Source organism: Sorex fumeus, unplaced genomic scaffold, assembly GCF_029834395.1.
Source record: "Sorex fumeus unplaced genomic scaffold, SorFum_2.1 ptg000034l, whole genome shotgun sequence".
Lineage (NCBI taxonomy): Eukaryota > Metazoa > Chordata > Mammalia > Eulipotyphla > Soricidae > Sorex > Sorex fumeus.
The window spans coordinates 10,955,925-10,975,297 of NW_026606091.1; the positions used below are offsets into that span (position 1 = coordinate 10,955,925).

The 19,373-nt window shown below is 35.5% G+C and overlaps 1 protein-coding gene across 1 annotated transcript in view; it reads left to right on the forward strand.

The window, feature by feature from the left end:
• Positions 1–19,373, forward strand: part of FOCAD (focadhesin) — a 339,599-nt gene that overhangs the window by 151,100 nt on the left and 169,126 nt on the right. The window contains exons 12-15 of the mRNA XM_056117152.1: positions 10,104–10,208; positions 10,563–10,664; positions 11,167–11,297; positions 14,070–14,196. Coding sequence (XP_055973127.1) covers positions 10,104–10,208; positions 10,563–10,664; positions 11,167–11,297; positions 14,070–14,196 — 465 coding nt within the window. The remainder of the gene's footprint in view (positions 1–10,103; positions 10,209–10,562; positions 10,665–11,166; positions 11,298–14,069; positions 14,197–19,373) is intronic.

A 19,373-nucleotide genomic window follows, 5' to 3' on the forward strand; every position in this document is an offset into this window, starting at 1 on the left:
ACACCCTACCCACTGAACTACCTCTCTGGCCCCAGCCTTGCATAATTTTTAACATCCCAATAAGTTGATCTGTAATAGCTTTGGATTCTTTGACCAATTTACTATTTTAATAAATTATGTCTTTCTGGTGTTATTACATAGTTAATGTAATAACGTGTAATAATGTAGTTACGTGGAGCTGTATTTAATTATATCTCTTTGCTGGATAGCAAAGTCCTCTTTCTGACTCTGATGTAAAACACATTGCCAGTGATAGAAACTGACTGCACCTGAAAGAAAAAATATATATATATTTTATATTTTTCTTCAAGAGTATTGGTTTTTAACTTTTGCTCTACCAGATTACCATAGATTTAGATTTCTCCATGATATAAATGTAAATACTACTTTTGTTTAGGAAGGAAATTATATATTTATGGAATTTCATCCCTTATAGTTGTCACTCATAGAAAGTTGTCAGAATATTTACAATTGAAGAAATTAATGGTGGTTATATGCATTTTCTCCATGGTATTTAAATATTAATAGTGGAAAACCAACACTTATGATTTAAATCTTCTTACATTATTTTCTAAATGTGTAAGTTTTATTTTGAAAGAGTGAAGATTCAGATGACTCAGGAAATAAGCTTGAAATCAGATTTATATAAAGAAAGGTTATGATTTTTCTCTTATGTATTTAAAATATTCAAGTGATGTTATACTTGACTTAATTTTATTCTAATCTGAGATAGATTCTCCTCTGGTTTTTCTATACTTGGACATCTTATAGTGCTCATCCTGTTTCTGTCTGCTGTAAAATTCTTCCTGAAAATACTAATGATGTCTTAACATATCCTGGTAGTATTAATCTAATAGTTTAAAATTTAAAAAGAAAATTAACTGATTCTACTAGTAGAACATTGTTGACAAAACCAAATACGTGCTACACTACTACAGAATTCCTTTTACTGACTAATGATTGACTAAATTGCTAGAGAGAGACAGCACAAGGGTTAGGTGTATGTCTTGCATGTGGTTGACCCCAGTTTGATTTTTATCTTCGTGTGGTCCCCGCAACCATCCCTGGGAGTGACTACGAAGCACCATTGGGTCTGCCCCCCAAATGCCCGCTCGACTTCACTGCTTCCCTCACGCACTGTTTGACTAAATAAAGAAATTAGGAATAGTTTATTCATTTTCAAAGCTTTGATGAGGTGCTGGGAACCAAAGTTGCAGAGATATGACTTTCGTTCAGCAAAGTGGCAAGTATATGGGCTTTGTAGTTAAATTGCCGTAATCCAATCTGAAATCACATATGTACTTGCTAATTTTTTACCTTGTTCTAGTTGTTTGTTCTTTATGAACTTCAATTTGATTTTGTTTTCTCATATGAAACATAATGGAATCCTTATGAACCATAGTGTTTTCTCTAAAGTGCCAAGGAGATAGTGTTTGTGATACCTGATCAGTGATTTGAGCTGCTGCAATTAGTGGGACTCACTGTAGATCAGATTCTCAAGCTGTGGTGAACTAAAGGTACAGTGTATATAAAAAGAACTATAATTGCTTGATAGGAGCTTTCATTATTCTAGATAGTTTTCTTTCCTGGACCTTCCCATTTGATTTTTAACACCTTTGACCACTTATAATGATAATGTTGTGATACAAATATAATTTGCACCATAGAAAAATTAAATTGAATGGGTTGACATCAGTCCAATGTTGATGCAGGTCTGCAGATTCTTTTTAAGTAGGGGAAATGATTAGTTTTCAGCACCTCCATCAGTGGACTGCTTTTGTAGGTTTGGCTTCAGTGATAAGCACATAAGGTAAATAGAAATTGCAAGATTATAAGTGAAAAAGTTGAAAAAAATATAATTAATATTCAAAGGCATAAATAGTACATTTTCTTTTATGTAGAATGAGTTTTCAAAGTTTCCTTCAAAGTTAAAATTATTAAAGAGTGCGTTTATGGTAATATTTGAATTACCATTCAAATATTCTCTTTGCTATGTAAAAATTCTTATTTTATCTTTGCATTTGTCACTCAACACCTACAGTTATCTTTACGAGTGTTCTATAAGTAGGAAATACACTTGTGAACAGAGAATTTACTTCCATTTTTTTTCCACAGGACAAACTCTTATGCAAGCACTGTTCAGCATTTATCTAATCTAAGAAGATGAATAAAATTGAACTAAGAATGTACTTTAGTTGTTCTGTTTAGTTTTTGTATAGCATATAAATCTGAAAAGCTAAGTAAAATCAGAACCAGATAATGCTTTGGGTTTTTGCCTCTTACTCCAGTGGGTGACCATTTTTTGAATTTTTTACTGACATTTATATTTATGTTAACTTATTAGTATATGACACAGCAGTGTTTGAGCTGTCTCATTTTTAAGAGGTATAAATACAAATGTTAATGATATATTCTTTTGTCAAAATGACCAAGATAAATAATAACACTTTTATTTATCCCAAGTTATGAGTAGGTAACACTACTCATGATTTTCACTATAGCACTGTCTGAAAGAGTAGGCTATTTTCTGTGTAACCTCACATAGTGTTGTCAACATGGTTATTATTCATAGAATCTAGAGTTAAATTTTTTTTACCTTTAAACAATTTTTTTTATTGAATCACTGAGAGATAGAACCTTACAAAACTGTTCATGATTGGTTTTCAGTCATACAGTTCCAATGCTCATCCCTCCAACATGTACATTCCCCAGCACCAGTGTTCCCCATTTCCTCCCATCACCCCCCACCCTCCTCCCAGCCAGCTTCTATGGCAGGAGCTTCTCTCTGTCTCTGTCTCTGTCTGTCTGTCTCTCTCCTTCTCTCTCTTTCACCCCCTCCCTTTTGGGCATTCTGGTTTTCAAATCAGATACTTAGAGCTTATTAGGAATACCCCTTTACCTACTTTTAGCACAGAATTCTTGTCCACCACTCTCAGTTCCAACTTTACTGTCATACTGTTCCCATACTCTGCTATTTAAATAATTAGTTTCCGGGGAGATGTAGGCTACTGTCTTTCCTCTCACTTTGCTATGTGTTTTGTTAAATTTTAAGAAGAAGATGTGTGGTAGCTCTTGATCTTGCTGTCAAGAGCCTAAAGTCTTTTATTGTTTATACTCTGCCAGGATAGAATGGAGACAGGGATTCATATCCTCATTCTACTACCAAATAACTTTGTTGGCCTCAGTTCCATTATCTGAAAATGAAGTTGTTTAAAAGACCTTATAAATGACTCCTCTGACCCTTAAAAAATAGCCCATTATTCTTTAAAAAAAAAATTCTCATCTTTGAAAAAAAATTGTGAGTACCTAGCTATCAGGCTTACAGTGATAGGTCCAGCATCACTGGTCTCTTGACCTGCTAAGAACTGTTGGGTTTTCCCCTAAAATATTGTGGTATTGACCTATATTTAACATTACTCACAATAACCAAAGTTTGGAGACAACTCAGGTCCCAGACGGATGGATAATGAGTTTGTGAGTCTACATGTTGTAATACTACCCAACTATGAGGATAAATGAAGTCATACTGTTTGCTGCCACTTATATGGTATTGGAGGGTATCATGCTAAATGAAGTAAGTCAAAAGGTTAATGACAAATACCAGATATTTTCACTCATCTGTGGGATATAAAGATATAAGGGATCAGGCAGTCCTCCTTGAAAGCAATTTCTGAGCTATTGCTCACAGAAGAGGGAACTGAGCCTGCAAAGTGGGTGGGGAGGGGGGAGGACTGTTGGGAGAATGGAGAGTTTTTGACACTGGTGGTAGAGACAGTGAAATAGTATTGCAAGTATAGAACAGAATATAAATGAAGGTCATGTTATCTCAGTGTAAAAAATTACAGTATGGGGAGTTTTCCGAAAAAGTAAAAAATAGGAGCTAGAGATAAAGACAGTGGTTAATGTGCATACTAGTATGCACCGTATTCAGCCTTGATTCCCAGAATCCCATGGTCCCTGAGCAATACAGGGCATAGCATTGGAGGCCCCAGCATTGCCACAATGGCTGAGGTATCCTTGCAATGCAGAATCCAAACGGCACAACATTATTGGGCCTTTGTATTAAACCATGAGCCCAGTTGATCAAGAGTTTCTGGTGGTTGGTGGTGTGGTGTTGGGATGTTTGGGATGTTGTATGCAAGAAATCCTATCATTGATGATATTAAATTACCTCCTGAGTTCCACTTGGAAACTCCCCAACAATTAATAATAGAATTACCATTTGATCTCAACATTCCATCTTTGTGTATCTCCCCATAGAACACAAAGAAACACTAAGTTGTGCATATGTATGATCATTGCAGTGCTATCTCCAATTTCTGAGATCTGGAAATAACCCAACTACCCAATGACAGTTCAGTGGCAAAGAAGTGTGGAATATTTACAGAACAGAGTGCTACTCAGCTATGAGAAAAACCACAATGTGGACACAGCATGATTCCCTATAACACAGGTGGATTTAGAGGAGGTCGTGTTAAATGAAATGTGTTAGATGAAAAAGACAAACACTGCTGATCTCAATATTATGTGGTATTTAATGAAACAAATCAAGAGAATAGACAGTGTTCAGTGAATACAAAGCCTTGGATTCTGATGACAACTGAGGTTTCCAGGGGCTGGGAGGAGAAAGGAGTGGCTGGAGAGGATTCGGTGGATGGTGTGGAAAGATATCGGTGCTCTGATGGGGGCTCGTATGGAAACATTGTACTCTGAACCATAAACATTGACACTCTAGTAAACCTCAATTTTTACCTCAATTTTTTCAAAGGAAAATTGAACAAAAAATTAGATAAGATAAACATAGTATGGCAGCATTTCAGTATTGTGTAATTTTAAAAATGAGATTGATTTTTCCCGTTTACTGTTCCCAGCAGTGCCTCTGTGCCCAGGGTTTGCTCCTGGTCATGCTAAGAGCACCATGTTGTGTTGGAGATCTGGGCTCTGTGCTTGCATGGAATTATCTCTTGGCTCCTCACTTTTTGTCTTTATTCATATATTCTTGTCTTTTGTTCATGGACCACACTTGGCGGTACCTAGGGCTTACTTAGTTCTGTGCTCAGAGATTACTCCTGGTGTTACTCAGTGGACTATATGAGGTGCAGGGATCGAACTGGGGTCAGTTTTCATGTAAGGCAAATGTCTTATCTGCTGTGCTTTCTGGCTGTTGTGCATGTATTCTTTTTTTTTTTTTTTGGCTTTTTGGGTGACACTTGGCGATGCACAGGGAATGCATCTGGCTCTGCACTCAGGAATTACTCCTGGCAGTGCTCGGGGGACCATATGGGATGCTGGGAATCAAACCTGGGTCGGCCATGTGCAAAGCAAATGTCCTACCCGCTGTGCTATTGCTCCAGCCCCACTTATGCATATATTCTTATGGAGAAACTGTAACAGTCTGGTAGTTCTCTGTCATGACTTGTGGCCACTGGGTGCTGCTCTCCTGGCTGCAGTGCTTGTCCATCTTTGAGCTGCAATGCCTGCTGTGGGTCACAGCTCTTAGTTGTCGCAGTCCATACACAGCTGGCTGTGGTACAGCCAGAAATGGCTTCTGCTGAGGACTGGTCAGACAGGAAAGTGCCACGATTTTGAGCTCAGTGCGTGAGCACCCGGGGGTCGTGCTGTTGGCCTCACACATGAAAGGCAGGTGTTTTAGTCACTGAGCCATTTTCTGACTCCTCACTAGATTTTCTTTTAATGCAAAGTCGGTGTTCTTTTTCATAAAATTTACTGTTGTCATAATTGAAGCCCAGGATATTTATCTAACTCATCTTATTTGTACAGGCAGAAAATAGAGTAACATTTGGGGATCTGTTTGAAGTGGGGCCTATTTGGAAGGGGGAGCAGTGAAAGGAATTCTCTGATGGCACAAATCTTTTTAACTAGGATATAGCTATCTAGTTAGAGCTCCAAGAGTTGAAATTCTTAGAAAAACTAAATATAGAGGATATGGGGGACTAATTTGAGAAGTTATACATAAAAATGCCACATTGAGAATATATTAAAATCTAATTTTAGAAAGGAATAATGGTGCTCTATCAACAGGAATAAAAATACAATAAAAAGAAACAAAATAGGGGGCCAGACAGATAGTACAGTGGGTAGGTTACTTGCCTTGCATGTGGCTGGCCAAGTTCAATCCCTGGCACTCCATCTGGTCCCCTGAGCACCACCTGAAGTGATCTCTGAGTACAGAACCAGAAGTAAGCCCTGAGCACTGCTGGAAATTACCTTCCCCACTTCTGCAAAGAGACAAAAGAATCATACACAATTTTCATATTAATAGGAAAAAATTTATTTCTTCTGGAGCTAACATTACATTTCAGTGTTAACAGTTTTCCACATGGCAAATGTTTTTGTGCACCTTAATCAAAAATCTTTTAAGGCTTTATAAAATCATGTAGAAAAGGTGATTATTGAAAGTATATGCTAGTGTACTAAAAGTTGACCTGTGTAAATGGTCTTCAATTACATTTTATTGTTTACCATCAACTGATTGGTTATGATTTGACACATCTGGAACTATTGAGCTTTCTACTTCTTGGTAATAAAAGAAAATTAAGAGTGGAAGAGATAGTTCAAAGTATCGGAGCATATGTCTAGCCAGGTTTAGCCGTGAAATCCACTGTTGCCTCCCCGAGCATTGGCAGGTGTATCTTCAGATCCCACACTTCTCCAGCCATGACTGCTTTTCACACAGGTTGATGTCTTCAAGGTTCATCTGGATTGAAGCATTGGACAGGATTTCTATTTTTGATTTTGGGCCACACCTGGCAGTGCTCAGGGTTTTCTCTTGGCTCTGACTTTAGGGATTATTCCTGCCAGGCTTGGGGTCCATATACAGTGCCGGGAATTGAACCCCGGTCAGGTATGTGCCAAGCACGTCCCTTAATCTCATGGAATGCAACTGTCTATTCATCGTCATGATTTAAATTTTTGTTTTGTTTTGGGACCACACCCTCTTTGGACTTTCTCCTGACTCTCTGCTCAGGGATCACTCCTAGCAGACTTAGAGGATCATATGGAATATGGGGTTCGAACCCAGGTCAGCTGCATGCAAGGCAAATGCCTCTAGCACCTTAAAACAGTTAAAAAATGCAGTGCAGGGGATCAAACTCTATGTCTCACATGGGTAAATCTTGAATTCTGTCTTAGCAATGGAATCGATACCTTATGTGTTACTCATATTAATTTGTATAGTGGTGCACAATAGTCCCACCTACATTGTATGAGGGTTCTGATTTCCCCACATCTTCACTATCACTTATTATTTTGGTGAAGTGTTGATAATGGTAATCTTTTTGACAGTGGTCATTTTAACAGACTGAGGACTACTTCACTGTAATTTTGATTTTCCTGATATTTAGCCATATTGATTATCTTTTCATATACCTGTGACTGTTTTATTGGAAATTACCTACTAAGTCTTTTGTTCATTTTTCAGTTGTGCTGGTTTAATTTTTGTTGAATTGTAGGGGTTCATTGTATATATTTACCATATTGATATTTTCTTATATGTATGGTTTGCATATGCTTTTGTTAATTTTTCCTTAAGTTTTGAAGGAAAATTTTTCTAGATGTCTTTTGTTGGGTTGTGTCATTTTTCAATATTTCCTTCTTCATCTCCTTATGGTCTGTACAATTTCTTCTGAGAAATATGTTGAGGATTTCACAAGTGCTCTTTTAATAAAGCCATCATTGAAAGTTGACTTGAGTTCTAAAGGAAAGAAGATAAAATATTGAGTTTGGTTTTAAGACCAGAAATGCAGTGAACTCTAGAGCACTTACCTGTTTATTTTAAATTTAAGGTAAAAATAGGGCACTAATTTATTTCAGAGTCGAAGTTTCAAAAGCTGATGAATTAACAGCTGTTAATCTTTGAAATATACACATGTATTTAATATTATTGTAATTTTATTAAGAAAACATCTCATAAAACATCCCATCACATAAAAAATACATATGTAATCAATAGTTATGTTTTCCGTTTTGTATTTTTTTTTCAAATTTGTACTTTCTTAATGAAATAGCATCAATTTTGATTTCCTTTGTTGACTTGAACATTTAATTTGGTCTATAATGGTCTCACAAACTGTATTTACTCTAAAAGTTTTTATTTATATATTAACTCACCAGAAGGGAAAAAAATACATACCCATACATACTTCTTTAGAGCTAAGATTCAGAAAGGAACTGTAGACATAAATCTTATTTCCTGACAACATAATTAAACTTTTTCTTTTTAATCTTGTAACTAAATAGTCTTTTATAAGATGTGTCTAAATGTACTTGTTACCCTTTTCCAAACTAAGAACCTGTCTTGGTAGAAATCTCCCCAGAAGGGTAATTGAGATCCCTCTTGTGCAACCTAAGATAACCTTTTATTTTTAATTAAAATGAGGGGGTAAGAAACCAATTTAAAAATTTTCTCCTTTTATTTGTTCAAGGTGATAGAACCTCAATTCCATTAGAGCCCTGGAACTTGTTAAAAATAAACATAAAAATATCCGTGTGTGGCCTTTGCTAATTTGTCTTTATTGTTCATATGTATACTGTAGTTAAGCTTATTGATGTATTAATATTTAACTGCCACATTTTGTTGATAGGATTATTAATATTTCTTTTTCTCTTAAAATTGGATAAAAGTAGACGTCTCCTTGGTAGATCATGCTTTCAAGCATTATAACAGGTAGAGGAAATTTAAAAACTAACTTTTTGGGCATTACATTTAGTGCCATAAAATCAAGATCTTTGTCAGAGTAGGTATTTCCTTGATTGTTCTGAATTGAGTTATAAAATATTACTGAGTATATTTTACATTTTATCTGATTCATGCATTAAATCATGCAATTCAGTGACTCAATTTAGTGTGTTCAGATTTGTTTAAATCTCTTTACAATTTGAGAACATTTTTGGCACCCCCTAAAGAAATCTAGTACCCATTAGTAATTTATTCCCTATCATATTTTCTACTCTTAGCTCTTGAATGTATACAGTTACTGTCTATCTAAATAGATTGCCTATATTAGACATTTGATTAAATGTGTTTTTTTGTAATGACTTTTTCACTAGTCATAGTGTTTTCCAAGTTTTATCTATATTGATTTTTCTTTTTTATGATCAAATAATATTCTATTATATGATAATACTTCATTTTATTTTTTTCATCTACTGGTTGATACGGGCTGGAGGGATAGCACAGCAGGTAGGGTGTTTGCCTTGCACGCGGCCAACCTGCATTAGATTCCTCCACCCCTCTTAGAGAGCCCAGCAAGCTACCCAGAGTATCCTGCCCTCATGGCAAAGCCTGGCAAGTTACCCGTGACGTATTTGATATGCCAAGCATGGTTACAAGTCTCACAATTTGTTGTGAGACATTACTAGTGCCTGCTCAAGCAAATTGATGACCAATGGGAGGACAGTGCTACAGTGCTACTAGTTGATACACATTTGTATTATTTAACCTGGCTATTATGAATTATGCTTTTATGAATCTTCATGCACAAGTTTTTCTTTGATCATAAGTCTTCTTGTGTAGATTTCCTGAATTAGAATTGCTAGAGCAGAAAGAAATTTGGGGGGCATTTTGGGTCACACAAGTCTGTCTCAGTATCCAGGGGACCTTATATGGTTCTGAGGACTGAATCTTGTTTAGACTAGGTACAGTTTGCTAAGCACCCCAGGAGTGATCCCTGAATATAGAACAGGTTAAACCCTGAACACAGCCAGCTGGATAGAAATTTATTAAATATGTTTCTCATACCCCATAGTACAACTGATTTTAATTCTATTAGAAGAACATAATTGAATAAAATATGGAGTTATTTAATATACATATGTTAATTGCTTATGTAATTAATAAAATTTTGGGGAGGATTTTTTTATGATATATCTAAACTGCTGTTGTGCTGCTGAGACTTAATTTCATAAGATACATAAACAAAAATCTTTCAATATATATTCGGCAGAAAATTATAGAAATCTAAAGTTACCATTAATAACAAATGGCTGGTCCTTTCTTTTCATATATATTTGACAGAAAAGAAATTATTGCTATATGTGTTTATTCTGGATCAAGGCATAATATTTATTCAACTTTATTTCAGGTGCCAAATCTGATTCCAGTTTTCATGTTCAAATTGGGAAGACCTCTGGAACCTGTGTTCTATAATGATATCTTGTATACTTTACCTACTCTTGGTGTTCACAAGGTTTGTTTGTTATCTGACTTACCTGATACAAAAAGAGAGAAAGTGATGCATTTTAATGGGTTAGATATTTTTGGTATTATGTGAGTACTTAATTTTCTTGCTTTCTGTTTCTCTTTTGGGACAAATGTTTGTTATAATGAAGTTACTTAATAGCCATGATCTACCACTGACCATTGCCACAAATTCCTCCCCCACAGTTGTTAGTCATCTTTTTTCCAAAGCTTTCTCTAACATTTGATAAAACAATGGTATTTCAGTAAGCCTCCATTTCAAACTTTATAAGGGGTTTCAAAATGCTTTTGCTAACTGTAGAATTAGTCACTTATAAAGTTAAATTTCTTTAATATTTTCTAGGTATGTGTAGGGCAAATTCTACGAGTAATTCAGCTTCTCGGAACCACTCCACAACTACGAGCAGTCTCTTTGCGTTTATTAACTTCTCTGTGGGAAAAGCAGGTAAGCACTGGATTTCCTATCGAACATGTTTCTTTCACTGAAGTAAGCCAATTTTTTCTTACAGCCACTTTGTAGGATGTGCTTTGATAGAGTGGCACTAGTGAGTAGCATCAATGATTGAACTGAGACATTTTGACTTAGTATGGTGCTTTTGATCAGTTGTGATTAAGTTTCTGAGAAATTGAGACAAGAAAAATTTTGAAATGCATTTTTCCATTTGTGTGAAAAAGTAATAAAAATATTATTATGAGTGATGACAGCCTTTGCAATTAGGGTGAGATTTAGCTCCTTTTTTCTTGTTTTATGGAATGAACAGACATTGGTCTGTAAGAAAATCCTCAGCAATCACAACAGTATTCTTCTCTGCTTGATTAGAAGAAATGCATTATAATTTGCAATGCAAATGTGAGATTTGGAGGTGAAAATGGTGCATTAAAAAACCCTCATGATTAGAAATTCAAGTTAGGAAATTACCTTTTTTTGTGTGAAATTGCCTTCTTAGGATCGTGTCTATCCTGAACTGCAACGTTTCATGGCCATGTCTGATATGCCTTCTCTGTCTGTGGGCAAGGAGGTCCAGTGGGAGAAACTGATCGCCAAAGCAGCATCCATCAGAGACATATGTAAGCAAAGGTAAGGTCTGGGCAGCTGAAGGAATAGATATTATAATATTTTTATTTGCATTTAACTCTTTTCCCCCCTCAAGTAGGAAGCTAGGAAAGGTAAGCGGAACAGATATTTGAGTAAGAATAAATTAGTTTTCAACTTGTTTGTTTCCCGATGTTAAAAATATAATATTGGGCAGTGAGTTTAAGAATCAAGTCTTATTTTTCATTTCAGATCTTGGCTTATATTGAGTATACTTATATCCTTTTCTGCTTATTAATTATTAAAGTAAAACATATGATTTTTTTATCTTTATATAAGTCCCTGAAACCTAAGTAGTGTATTGTAGTCAAACTCATGTACTTACTTTTCCCCTGTATTATTTCTTATGTTGTAAGGAGTATTAATATGGGAAGTTTTACTTGTGAATCATTGTATGGAATGAATAATTACGTAATATTTTAAAGGAAGGGAATGATCTTCAATTCCTTTGTATGCTTTGGAGTTTAGGCGGACATAAAGATACTAGGGAAATGATTGCTCAGTGCTATTTTAGATTATAGATTAATAAATAAGCAGGAGGAAAAAAGATTGGGATAACAATAAACAAAGCTTTTCCTTGTTTTTTTCCTTTTTTTTTTAAAAAATAAATTTAAAGAACCTTACCCTTTCTTGGGTAAGGTAAATTTATTTAGGGAAGACATTGATTAGATCAATTTGAAGTGTGTTATAATCCTGCAGCTTCAGATTGTATCTGAGTCACTGCACTACAGAATTCTTGGCAGCAGCATCTCACTTTTGTCTCATATGACACTGGGAATGGCATTTCTTGAAGCTTTGCCAGGAATGGGTTGGTCCAGGTGCTGACAAAAGATATTTGATTTCTAGGGGCTGGTGAGATAGTACAGAGGTTAAGGCACTTGTCTTTCATGTGGCTGGTCCACGTTTGATCCATGGAACTGTCTGAAGGATTGATCCCTGAACACAGAGCCAGGAGTAAGCCTTGAGTAACCACCACAAGTAGCCCCCAATCCTACCCACACACCCATAAAAAGATACATGATTTCTATTTTCTAATGAAAAGTGCAATTTTATTATACCAAACCACCTACTCTATAAACCATTATGAAACACTTTCAGAATAATCCGGATTTCTTCCTCCCATACTTTGTTCCATATTCTGCTAAGCATTTGTGACGTTTTATGATAGCATGCAGTAAGTTTATAAGCTTCCACAGTTCTGCCATTTTTTTCCTCTCCACCTTTTGGCAACACAAAAGTGCCTTTAGTCTAAAACAGGTTTGTTCCAATAGAGAATGATCTTGCTCATGTGTGGTGTATAAAGAATCAAGGAGGGGGATTAATTAGACTGTCCCCATTGGAAGCAGACCAACAGAACAGGCAACTGCTGCCCCAAAGGAGAGGTGAGGGAAAGAACAGGAACATTGGGACAGTGGTGGAGGGTTATTGTCATTTTGATGGTGGGGACAATGAAGTAGCATTGCAAGTAGAAAACGATGATGAGGACATTGTTGAAAACAAATTGATAAATTGAAAAACAGTTGAGAAATAAAAACCAACTTAAATATGTAGAAAGAAACCAACTAGGTAATGTTCAGTAATTAAAACAAAAAAATGAATCTTTCCCAAACTTACTTTCCTACCACCCCATTTTCAGGAAAAACAAAACAAAATGACCAAATCACTCAGTATTTCCTTCTAGAAATCTGCCTTCTTTAAGTGAATAAATAGTGTGTTACCACCCCTCCCACCTTCACCCTCTGCACTTGAGGCAAGCACCACCCTCCCCACCCCTGGATAGTTCTGGTTCCCAGTTTGGGAAGCACTGGCCTGAAAATTAAACATAGTAGCCAAGACCCAGGAGTCTGCATTGTCTTGAAGTCTGGCATAAAAAAGAGTTTTAGAGATGAAAGTTTATTTGCTGGCATTTAAATCTTAGATATTGAAACTCGAGACTCTGGAAGGCAAATTAGAGTAAACTGATAACTTATCCAGTGTTCATTGCCACCTCAAGATTTGTTAAGTATTTTACTTTTGAAAAACGATTTCCATTTTCCACACAACAAAGCAATAGAATCTACTCAGATAATTTCAGTTACTGATTTTATTAACCAGGAAAAGTATCGTACCACTAGGCAGGTTATATCCTGATGAAGTTAAAAAGCCTTTTTATATACCTGGAGTAGAGAGGAGGAAAGGAAACGAGACGAGTGAGTGAACCCAGCACAGTGCCTGTCATGAGATAGGTGCTTAGTCAGTATTAATTGTATTAATTTTATTTTTATTCTCTTCATAGTTCTAATTATTGGGATAGGTGTAAGTATCTAAGTGTCAGCATAATGTAAATCATCTTATGATCCCACATTCGTGCTCTTGTAATCCTATCTGGTCCCCATAATACTGTGTTTATCATAATAAACAGTGATGTTTATCCACTGGCATGAGTAGCTTCTCTTTAATAATCTCAATAAGGCATGCAAATTCTTTTCACCACTATTACAGATTTAGGTTTGTGTAAATTCAGGCAGTAGGATTTAGTGATAATAAAGTGTGTTCACAAATACTTTCTTTTGGTTAACTTTTTTCATATAAAATGACCATCAAATTATGGCAGAAAAGATTAAAGTGGTGAAAAAACATATTGTATTTGTTATTATTTAATAGGTGCATGGTAGATAAGGAAAAATACTCGTCTTTTTATTCAGGCAGACTGACCCAGGGATGGTAATGTTTTTGTTTGGCTCTGATCTGTTTTACTAAGCTGTTGATTTTTTGTAGGCCATATCAGCATGGGGCCGATATGCTGGCAGCAATATCTCAGGTCCTGAATGAATGCACCAAACCTGACCAGGCTACTCCGGCAGCCTTGGTGTTACAAGGTCTTCACGCACTCTGCCAAGCTGAGGTAGGACTTCTTGAATTGTTTGAGATCATTCTGAAGAAAATACTTTGCTAGGTTTTATTTAGTTATGTGAAATTCATTTAAATTCTCATAATAGTTTATAAAATTGGATGTTTCGCTGAAAGTTTGAATAGTCATCCCTGGAGATGTATGTTTGGAAATATGAATCAAGACCTTTTACTTTACAAAATCTTTGGGTTTATTTATTTATTTTGGCTTTGAGTCTACTCCCAGCAATGCTCAGGACTTAATCCTTGTCTCTGTGCTCAGTGTCACTCCTTGTGGTACTCAAGGGACCACAGAGGGTGCCAGGGGTAAAACCCAGCTCAGGTGTGTGCAAGGCAAGCATCTGACCTGCTGTACTAGTTCTCTAGCCTGTTTACAATTTCTTTCTAGTGTGGAATTTTTAAATATCTGGCTCTGGGGTTAAAGAAGGAGGAGACCCTTAGTGTTTGTTATTCATTTTGTTAGTATTGAAGGAAAAGTTATGCGCCTAGAAATGAGCATATTTGTCTTTAGTTTTGTAATTGTAGAACTTAAGAAGTAGATGAGGTAAGGAAACTGGTATGGGCTAGAGACTGTTTCATAGTCAGGAAAGATAATGTGAGCCTGCAGTTCTAGTATTTTGTAGATATCATATTGGGGAGGGTAGATCATTGTTAGAGCTGAGACTTCAAATCATTTTCTGGACTTTAAAGCACTTCCAAAATGACAGTATAGCAGAGGTGATCTTCACTCTCTTAGAGACATGTGGTATATAACTAAATTTCTTTTCAGTTGTTTACCTATTTTATTTATTTATTTTTAAATTTTTATTAGTGAAACACCATGAGGTACAGTTATAGACTTACAAATTTTTGTGCTTGGGTTTCATATTTTTTATTTTTTTTATAACTAAAATTTTTGACAGTGAAAATACCTACGTACCACTGTAGGTTTTTAATGAATGAGACTAAATAAAATTAGCTTATGACTGATTACAGTTTATATGATGATAATGAATTATGATAAATATAAAGAATGACTGTACCGAATATTTATATACTCATATCCCTGCTGTAAGCATTTTTTAATTATGTTATCGGCTTTGCAATATAGGGTCTTTACAGCCATTTTTTAGAGGAAAATGGACCTTAGAGAAGGTTTGATATTTTGGTATTAGAATAGACAAGTTCTTCTGGATAAGCACTTGCTTTAATATCTTTCAAATGTCACTTTAATAATTATAGTCATTTTCCATAACAAATATTAAGTCTTACTTAAAAATAAGTTTTTAACATATGCTTTGAAGGAAGAAAGAATCTATATTTTCACCTTTGAATATCTACTGGTACTGTTTGGGAATCCTTCTTTTTCATTATTTTTTCAAACAAATCAATTTGTTTCAGAAATTAAGTTTTCCCCCCTGACAAATTGTAATTTTGATTTATTGTGTTTATAATTCCTTTGTGTCCTCTACGCATAAGCCCTGTAGTCCTTAAGATAATATTAGCTCTTAAGAAATACTGAGTATGTCACTGATTTTTCTCATTCTGTTTCTCTAAGAGATCATTATTAACTGGATATTACTATTAAGATATGGAAAATATTGCCTTATAAGGTAGAAAACATTGTTTTAGGCATTCATGAGGTTGTGTCTTATACATACCAGTTATTTCTTATGTGTTCTTTGACTAATTTGCTAAATCTTTTCAAGCCAATTTTGTCAAAAAAGAATGAAATGAAATTAACATAGATCATACATAGCATAGTATCTGCCTACATATGTGCTCTTCAAAGTCAGAGTCAGGAGATTCTGTTTTTATCAAAAACTTTTCTCAAGCACTCAATTGATGATGGTAACTTCTTCCTTCAAATGCTTCCCCTCTTGTTATTGTGGAGATATTTTGATTTTTTTTTTTTTTGGCAATTTGGGTCACATCATATGAAACTCAGGGGTTACTCCAGGATTTTCACTCAGGAATTACTCCTAGTGGTGCTCGGGGGACCACATGGAATGCCGGGATTGAATCCGGTTGTGCCACGGCAAGGCAAACACCTTATCTACTGTATTATCTCTCAAACCCTTCTATTAGTATTTTTAAAAATATACTTTATGTACTTAAGGGAGACCATTTGCTATTGTTGAAGATTCAGCCCCAGATCTTTTTCTGTAACTTAACAATGTGACTTAATAATTGAGCGATTGTCTTGTCTTAAATATGTGAAGTTCATGGTTGGAGCCCCAGTATTAGGAGAAAAACAAACATTGAGCCCATTATATATCTACTCAGACTGCTATTAAAAAACATATCATCTGTCTAGCATAGAAACAGCAGTATTTTTTTCTCATAATTCTGGTTTGGAAAGTCCAGTCTGCCTGGTGATGTCCACGTTCTGGTTCACTTATGATCATCTTCCTCAGTGACAACTGTCTTCTCACTGGAATCTCATGTAGTAGAGGCAGGCGAGCTCTTCTCTGGCCACCAATCCCAGTCACAAAGGCTCTAACTTCAGACCCAGTATCTTCCAAAAACCTTTGTCTTTATTTCATCTCCCTGGGATTTAGGATTTCAGTAATTTTTCAGGGGAGGGTTCAGAGAGATAATACAGCAGATAAGGCTTTTGCCTTGCACACAGCTGATCTGTTCGATTCCCAGCAACACAGGATTTCTTTGAGCCCTGCCAGGAGTAATCCATGAGCACAGAGCCCGGAGTAAGCCCTAAACACTAGTGGTATTGTCCAAAAATCAAAACAGTCAAAAACGATTTGAGGGACTCAAGCGATAGCACAGCGGGTAGGGTGTTTGCCTTGCATGCGGGTAGGGTGTTTGCCTTGCATGCGGCCAACCCGGGTTCAATTCCCAGTATCCCATATGGTCCCCCTAGCACCACCAGGATTAATTCCTGAGGGCATGAGCCAGGAATAACCTCTGTGCATCTCTGGGTGTGACCCCCCCCAAAAAAAAAGCGAAAAAAAAAGGGGAGAAATGAATTAGCCTATAGCAGTTATTTTTTTTTCAGATTCTGTTGATTTCTAAAGGAACTGAGGCACGTGTTTAGCCTTTTATTTTAGTTAATTAATATTTGTTTGCTTTTGGCCATGCAAGCTGTGTTTACGGATTTCTCCTGGCTTTGTGTTCAGAGAGCACTCTTGACAGTACTCAGGCAACAATATTTTAATTTATATTTAATAATATTTTAATATATATGTTTTTTGAGCATTCTGCCAGTGCTTGGAGGCTTACTCTTGGCTCTGTGCTTAAGGTTCATTGCTGGCAGGGGTCAGGGGACTCCAAGTACCCTACTCACTGTACTTTCCCTTGGCCCCCACATAATACTTTCCTTTTATCAAAATTCACTTTTAATAAACTTCAGATGAAATATTGTAAATAAAATAATTCAGTATATGTTGTATGTGCAACAAGTTGATGTTAGCTCATTTAAATCTTTTTTGTAATAAATGGCTATTAATAAATCATAAAGCAATAATAACAATTTAACTTAATTTTATCTAAGTAATATTTATTTCCTTATCCCTTATTTTTTTATCTCTCTTTTTGTCTAGAGGATGAGTTCAGTCACTCTTTGATCCTTACTGGATAAGATGTATTATTTACCAACTTTCATTTCTAGATCTTACAGATATTCTGAGTTGTGGAATTTGTTGAAACTGAATTGCATCTCTGTTAAGTTTGGTAATGAAAATATTCAGTTTTTATGTTAGGTCATGGATAGTTTTATGTTCCTCTAAATAAAAAGAAATAATCAATGCTCCCTTGATGATGCTTGAAGTAGCAATATATCTCTCTGTTTTGTTGAAGCCTTTCCAAGACTTTTTTGTGTGTTCATTGTTTGTGAAACTATTGCTGTTATGTCCTCTGATGTATATTAAAGTTATAAAATATATTCAAGTCAGGACCTCTTGCCAGGCCACATTTACTAATTTTGGGCTCATCTTTGTTTTTTTGCCAGCCTGCATTCTGTGAGACTATGTACTGTGTCTTCTGATTGATATCATGTGTGAAGCACTGGTGACTGCCAAGAGTTTTAAGAATGGAAATATTCAGCATAGTCATGAATCTATTTACCAGCAGCATTTGGTAGTTATTTTTCTACCCAGTGCTCCTTAGATTGTTGGCCATTAAGTTTAAGTATGAATAAAGAAAGGCAAAAGCAATATCATAGTGGATAGGGTGCTTACATTGCACATAGCCAAGTTTGATCCTGGGTTTGATCCCGACATAGCATTTGGTCCCCTGAGTGTTACCAGGAGTTATTCCTAAGCACAGAGCCAGGAGTAAGTCCTGATCATGGCCAGGTCTAACTCTCTCAAAAACAAACAAACAAACAAAAAACCAAAAATATAAAAATAACCAAGTAAAAACAATAACAAGAGGATAAATTAAGTAATCTGTGTTTAAATATTTCCAAAGTTGAAAAACCCTACCAAGTTAGATTATACTGATCTTTCTTGTCCTTGCCTTTGTACAGCAAATAGAGCTACTTTAAGGTTGACAATATACTTTTCAGTTGTGAAACTCACACTCATGAAATTCTTCTGTCCTTGGTAAAAACCAGATCGTCAGCCTAATCATTTATTGTGATCTCCAATAAAAATTTTAAGGGTGAATTCCATTTTAATTTTGTCATGGTGAAAATTGTGTTTCTAATTTGGGATGGGGGGGGTGCTTCTTTGCTAAAGAAAGTGGGGGAGAAATTCCTAGTTATCTTTGACTACATAGATAAGAACATGGTTGGACATTTTAGAGTTGGAAAAGATTATTTATTCCTTAATATTATTGGCATTTAATGAGAGGTCCAGAAATTTATTTTCAGCTTAATCAGTTAAAACAAATTATGACTGATATTTCTTGGGGGCTTAGTGTGAATCTGGATGTTTTTGTGCCATTGGGATTTTACATAGAAGAAAGAGAGACTCTTGAGAATTTATTTTTAACGGTCCCAATGTCACATGGCTTGTAAATAAATGATGGGAAGGAAAATAAACCCAAGACTACATTCATGTCTAATATTCTTTTGTTATTCTGAGACATCTTCCTTTGAAAAATAAGGACGTTGAAAAGAGGTAGTTTATTTTTTTTAAATTTTTCTGAAGCTTTGTCATTTTCCAAATGACAAAAGATTTGTCATTTTAATGGATTCAATTCAATAAAAAGAAATACTCTTACATTTTCTTA